The sequence below is a fragment of the Falco punctatus genome (assembly GCF_963210335.1).
Source record: "Falco punctatus genome assembly, chromosome: 4".
Taxonomy (NCBI): Eukaryota; Metazoa; Chordata; class Aves; order Falconiformes; family Falconidae; genus Falco; species Falco punctatus.
The window spans coordinates 110,015,993-110,022,918 of record NC_137583.1 but is presented as its reverse complement, the minus strand read 5'-3'; the positions used below and the strand labels follow the sequence as shown (position 1 = coordinate 110,022,918).

General features: G+C 43.5%; 1 protein-coding gene across 1 annotated transcript in view; it reads right to left on the bottom strand.

Moving 5' to 3' along the window:
* The window catches only part of LOC308061949 (uncharacterized protein), a 101,873-nt gene that overhangs the window by 59,746 nt on the left and 35,201 nt on the right, over window positions 1–6,926 (bottom strand). The window contains exon 2 of the mRNA XM_080382695.1: window positions 273–381. Coding sequence (XP_080238821.1) covers window positions 273–381 — 109 coding nt within the window. The remainder of the gene's footprint in view (window positions 1–272; window positions 382–6,926) is intronic.

Sequence of the window (6,926 nt, the reverse complement as noted above, 5' to 3'; positions counted from 1 at the left end):
TGTCTCAAAAAATTTATCTTTAGGATCCTTTCCTAGAGAAAGCAGCACACTCGTCCATCAAGCCCTTCCATATTATATGGGACTGCAACAGCACTCCACTTTTTGGTCACGATAGAGTTGTGCGTGCCCAATGATGTACAAACGTACAATATGTGGATGTGTTGGTGGTGGAACATGAGGTGATGACACAGAGAAGTGAAACTTGACAGGTTAAAGATAAATCATACCAGCCAGCTCCCATATATGTTGTTCTAGCTGGGCTGATACATTACCGCTGAAAAGTATGTCATCTGGAAACATCAGGACGGGGGGATGCAGTCGAGAAGGTAGAAGAGATGTCAGCAGGTAGACGTGACAGATGATTTCTCCTGTAGCTAAGGCCTATGAAAAGATCCCGTAATATTCTCATTAGGCAGTTTGGAAGCGCTTCAGTGATAAAATAACTGGTTTTCTGTCTATGTTTTGTGATAACTATTGCCACAGGTAAGTGATTCATGGGCAGCAGTTTTCCCATTCTTTCCAGCACTTTTCCTTTGTAATGATTCAGCAGTTTTCTCAGGCAAAGGAATTTGGGTATCATGGCAGTGACACATTCTAGCTTAGACCAGTAAGGTGTATTCCCCAAAAGAGAGATCCTGGAAACAATTTTAATCTTTTATCATTTATGCCATGCAAGAATCAAGGTACTGACTTTGATACGACTTTGACTATGCATATCATCCTTTTCATTCCCTGCAGTACTGGCAAAATATTGTCCTTGGCATGGAAAAAATGAAATATATCTGACGAGCACAGTTACGTTATGTCAGGAACTCTCTGCTGTTCCTTGTTATGATGGACATCTCCATTTCTGACTCAGATTCTGGTTCTGCCTCTCTCCTGCATTAACCTGCTGTGATCTCATCAGGAAAGCTGATCCACGAAGCTGAGGTTATACCGAAAGTTACTTAACCTAATAACTGGTCTGACAAGTTTTTAAATGTCTTTTAATATTTTCTCGCTGGTTGTGTTTTCGTTCACACTGTGCTGACAGCATCTGAGTAGCAGCAGCCATGGAGGTAGGCACGAAACCTGCATTTTCCTTCCCTGTGGTACACAAACATATTTAGACTCCAGAGGAGTCTGTGAGACAGTCTCGTCTACTCTGCTTGACCTGCAAGCATACCCTTTCTCTGTACTTCTAGCTGTAAGACATTTCAAAATCTATTTATGGCACAAAATGTAAGGTTACTCGTGCTGGGGGAAGAAATCCTTTATTTATCTGCAGTAGGTTCAAGAGCACCACAGAAAGACAAGGTCCACGCTGCTTCACAAATACTTCTGCAGCCTTGACCTGCAGAAACCAATCATGGGCTGATTGTGTTGTTTGTATGATACAAACCCAGTGTCTCTTCCCTGTAGAAAGTAAACTGAGATGACTAAACCGACTTCACTTGGTAATTCTCTCAGCAATCTGATCAAAATGATTAATGGTCATTCTGGTCAATGCTGGATTTAATTCAAGGTCACAGAAAAAAAAGATAAAAAGGTCACTGTGCTGACCAATCTCTATTTATCTACAGATTTTTGTTATTAAAGGAATTAATCTAATAGTGTTTCCATACACAATACATTAATTATTTATACATTTTATACAAAATTACTTCATACAAAGATTAAGATTGAGTCTTAAATTGCTGGCATGGGACACAGAGATTTAGTCCTGTGATAAGCCTCATCTAGATTGACACAGCTGAATCCCAGTTTAAACATGTACCGTGCCTGGTGTTACACACAGCCAGACCATCTTACACCAAATGTTACATGTACTGGGTAAACTAAAGTCCAAAAATAAAGCTTGCTTTAAGAAAAATCCTAAGTTTTGTGACAAATTTATCAGTGTCTGTTTTCAGGAGGGCTTAGCCCACCATCCTTCATTTTGAGATTTGAAATGACAGATATTTTAAACAAATAATGATACAGCAATTTTATTCAGTTTCTGGAAGTTTGAGGGGAACATTGTCAGCCTTAAGGCACTGAATTTCAGTCAGAAGTAATTTCTAATGTTGCTTCATCCTATTACTTGTAGATTCAATATAATTAGAGGCATATTCAGTTCATTACCAATTTGAACTCTTGCCCAGTTTTTTTCAGTCTGTTGCTTTTTCAAAACACTTTATTAAAAACTTGTTTTGCTGTCACACATTTTAAAGGGAAATAATATCTCACAACTAATCATTTATTAAGATAATGCAACCACACAATGCAGAAAAACAACAATGTAACCTTGCTAGAAACAGATGGAGAGCAAGAAATAAACCTTTGCTTGGTTGCACATGAATATTTTGAACTTACACTTGAAATATGTATTAGCTGTATTTTCATCCCAGGAGTGATAAATACAACATTAGATTGAAAAACAATTATTTCCTTTGCTTTTGGGCATACAGCACATTATTACCTAGACTCGCTTATTGTTTCTAATAATGCCTTCTGAATTTTCATGTGTTTTTCACTTCTCATAAATGCCTATAATGAGAGACAGGAAATGTGAAAAATATTTCACTATATTACTGTTATTTTGTTCTTTTCTTTCTGCTGCCTCATTAGGCCAGTTGTCAAAAATCACATAGCAGAGAGCAGAGGTTTCTATTTTTAGTGATCGATGATGGGCAAGTGAGGTCTTTCAAAACTACAGTGCCTGCCCAACACAGCATGCTTTGGTGTGAAGGGGGGGGTTTACATGGATTAATGGTAAAAGAAATGTTCGTGTGTTAGTCACAAGATCCCACAAAGCTCACATCAAGAACCATGCACGCCGAACTCACTGCCATCGCTACATATCAGTTAACTATTTTAGCTGGTCTCAGGCAATGGTCTTGTTGTGTTCCTGCTGTGTGCATACAGCATTGCTGCTGCGGCTCTACGCAAGGGTGTGAAAACTGGTTCTCCACACACACTCCAAAGTTTTACCAAGAATCCTGAAATCTGTATCTCCAGTGACACAGGGCCATCATCTCAGTAGCACGCCTTATCTAAAGGTGCATTTGCTTCGCCCCAGGTTAACACGACGGTTATAGCAAGGTGGGTGCTGGGACAGCCATGAAGGGGCTGTGCTCACTGTCTGGCCCAGTGATGCCCAAGGGCCATTAGCCTTGCCGAAAGAAGGGTGGCCACTGCCAATAATTCCCCCCCAAAAATACATTCGCATTCATGTTTAGAATTCCTAAGGACTGAGTTTGAAATGCAAAGAGAGCCCTGCGAAGAGATTCATTAAGTAAGGGCAGAACGATCCCCAAAAGCGATAGTTGAGCCTGAGACGCAAGTTTTGCATGGAAACAGGACCGTTTTTACACAGTCTCTTTGGACTTGTGCAAGCATCATGGCAGCCTTCTAACTGGATACCCAAGGAGAGAAAAACCTCTCAGAGCTGCTCTGTAGTGTAGGTATACTCTCTTAATAGCACAGCAGCACTTAAGAAAACCGGTCCTTGGACCACTCTTGCCAGCCCCCAGGTTTCCCAGCACATCTCTCAGCAGTGTCTAGCTGGGGCCCATCCCCACTCACGGTCTGGGGTGGTTTGTGAGCTGTTAGTGCAGGTCAGCAGGAGAAACCCAAGTCTTCCAGTAAGTAGCATTAGGGGAAAAGTCTCTGAAGTGCTGTCTCTGAAATCGACAGTGTCCCAGACAGTTTTTAACAGTATTAAGTGACTTTATAGTTATTATTTATTCATTTCCTTCTTGTTACAGGCAGCATCTCTCAAGAATAAGTATTCACCTATCTATATATGTATGTGGTTTTTCATCCTTTTTGTTTTTCATTTTCTTTGTCCTTTGCTTCATTTGCTTTACCAACATCCTTTTTTTTTTTCTTCCCCTCCCTTCTGTTTTACTGTTGTCCTTGATGATATTTTTCCCCTACATTTTTTAGTCTTATTTTAGCTTGTTCTCTGCTTCTGGCTTCATTCCTATCCCTGCTTGTCATTAGAATGTCCAGCAATTGAATAGTTAACATTGGCAGAGAGACAGACAGACAGACGGGCATAACCACCACAGGGCTTCTAAGGTAATACCCTGCTATCATTGAAAAGTCTGAGGGGAACTGGGCCCCTAGGAGCTAATAATTAGGGCTACTTGCAGATTCAGGAAAATAATCTTAAATTGGTTGCACTTCTTTCAAAGTATGTTGCAGCCATGAGGGCCAGAAATGTAACGTTATTTGTTAAAAAAAAAAAAAAAAAAAAAAAAAAAAAACAAAAAACAAAAAAACACCAACATATTCTTTAAAGTAAGAGTACGTTGTTTAGGGCAGATAGATGTGTAGGCTGGGCTGTATAACACAGGCTGGTGCCAGCCTCCTGCTGAGAAAGGAATGGCAAAACCCTGTAACAAAGGGATGAACTCCCGAAGACTGAAGTGGCCCAGTGCTGGTCAATACACAGGGTATGCCCTTAAGAGGGGATATTGCCTGCAGCTGCTGTGCACCTGAGGTCTGGGCAGTGTGCGACAGAGGTGTGAGCACGAGGATGCATGCCCTCAACCTGCCCTGACCATGGTTTGAACAAACAGGAACCAGGAATGTACAGAGGACTCACCTGTAGCAGCCCTGAGGCTGCAGGGTGTTCTCTGTCGTTACCTGCCAAAGAACACTGATTTTTGGCTACAGTTGTTGCTGTTTAATCTTCTGCTAGCATGTAAATAGCAGATATTTACATGACTTTTAGTCTAAAACAGGGGTCTCAAGCAAGTTCTTAGTGGTCCCCGGCTCCATTGTGCTTGTTTGGGAGGGGAACCAGCGTCTGCAACACCTAGGGGTTCATAAATCCACTTTACTTCCAGATTATTGACCTGATATTTCACCTCTGCAACTTCCAAAAAAGCCTTTCATGCAGTGGTGAAACATAGTGACCCAGAGGTGGGAATCTGGAGCTCTTGTTGCCCTCAGCATCTCTCTCCCACCCAGGGAGAACCGCAGTCTGTGGGTCAATCAATCCAGCACTTTGCACAGACAGGGATGTGTCCCCGAGGGCTAAAAGGGTTGACAGGACAGTGCTAAAGGCATTTCTGCAAGAGTAGTTACTACTTGGGTCTTTTGGAAACCACAATGTACAGATAAATCAATCACAGACTAACCACAGCTGGCAGTAGCTACATTCACACCTCATGAACAGAAGCGAATTGTCTTCTTGTTTGGTAATTCAGTTGTTTAGTCCCAGGATCAGTTTGCCAGTTTGAATCAGAGCAGATTTCTGTATCTCAGCACTGCACGTCACAGCTCGAGTGAAACAAATGCTCCAGTCTTCTTTGAACTTCTGAGTATTTTGACCTTCAGAACTTGTACCATGAATTTTTCAATTAACTAGCTCATAATTAAATCAACTGATTAAATAAAGAAGTTTTAGTTGATAAAGTACCGTTATGCATTCAGATGGCACAGGAGCTTTAATGATATGTAGATTGTCCCTAAGAACAGCTCAGAAACGGACTCCATCCTCCTACATAGCTTCACAGGTCCCTCCCTGCCCTGCAGCCCCCTTGCTGCCCAGGCAGCCCACCCAAGGAGGCACGGTGGCCCTGGAGACAAGGATTCAAGACACTTTCCCTCTGGCCGTCCTTCCTGAGCACTGGCAATGTCTACTGCTGTTTTGTGCCTCCATTGCGTGCTCCAAAATGAAGCTGTGATGCCACCTCTGCTATGGGGTGCTCCAAGAGGACTATGATCTAACTCATCCTTGAGACTCAGCCTCGCAGCACAAAGGTATATTCAAACAGTGGCTCTGAAGTTAGGAATGGAGGGGTTGTCATCAGGTATTTTTCAGTGAAGGGCACGTGTGAGAAAAGCTGGATAAAAACAGGAGGCAAAGGCAAAAATGGACATTGCTCAAGCAAGTATTGGGAGACGTAGCATTAACAAAAGCAGAGATTTTTTGGCTGAAAGCTGGCTGAAGCAAACTTGCAGTTGAGAATGAATCATAGAATCACAGAATCATTTAGGTTGGAAAAGACCTTTAAGATCAAGTCCAGCTGTTAACCTAACACTGCCAAGTCCACCACTAAACCAAATCGCTGAGTGCCACACCTACACCTCTTAAATACCTCCACGGATTGACCCAGCCACTTTCCTGGGCAGCCTGTTCCAACGCTTGATAACCCTTTCGGTGAAGAAGTCTTTCATATCCAACCTAAACCTCCCACGACACAACTTGAGGCTGTTTCCTCTTGTCCTGTCTCTTGTTCCTTGGGAGAACAGACTGACACCCACCTCGCTACAGCCTCCTCTCAGGTGGCTGTAGAGAGTGATAAGGTCCCCCCTGAGCCTCCTGTTCTCCAGGCTAAACACCTCCAGTTCCCTCAGCTGCTCCTCATACGACTTGTGCTCCAGACCCGTCACCAGCTTTGCAGTCCTGCTCTGGACACGCTCCAGCACCTCGATGTCCCTCTTGTAGTGAGGGGCCCAAAGCTGAACATATTACAAGGGGTGCAGCCTCGCCAGTGCTGGGTACAGGGGGACCATCACTCCCCTAGTCCTGCTGGCCACACTGTTTTGGATACAAGCCAGGATGCTGTTGGCCTCCTTGGCCACCTGGGCACACGGCTGGCTCATGTTCAGCTGGTTGTTGACCAACAACACCCCCAGGTCCTTTTCTGATGGGCAGCTTCCCAGCCACTCTGCCCCCAGCCTGTAGCATTGTGTGGGGCTGTTGTGACCCCGGTGCAGGACCTGGCACTCAGATGCCCTCTCCTGTTGTTTGATTTGGCTTTTGAGCGAGATGCTGGTTTCTGTGCCAGTAGATGGCTTGCCTAAAATATTACGTTTCCTGTGAATTTTTCCCTCTAATGGAAGCACCCTCCAGAGTTCTCAGTCTTGGTTCACCACGAGGCCCAGAGACCAAGACACTGGGTGACAACCTACCATGTGAATGTTGCAGGTATCTCAAGGCCATCCTT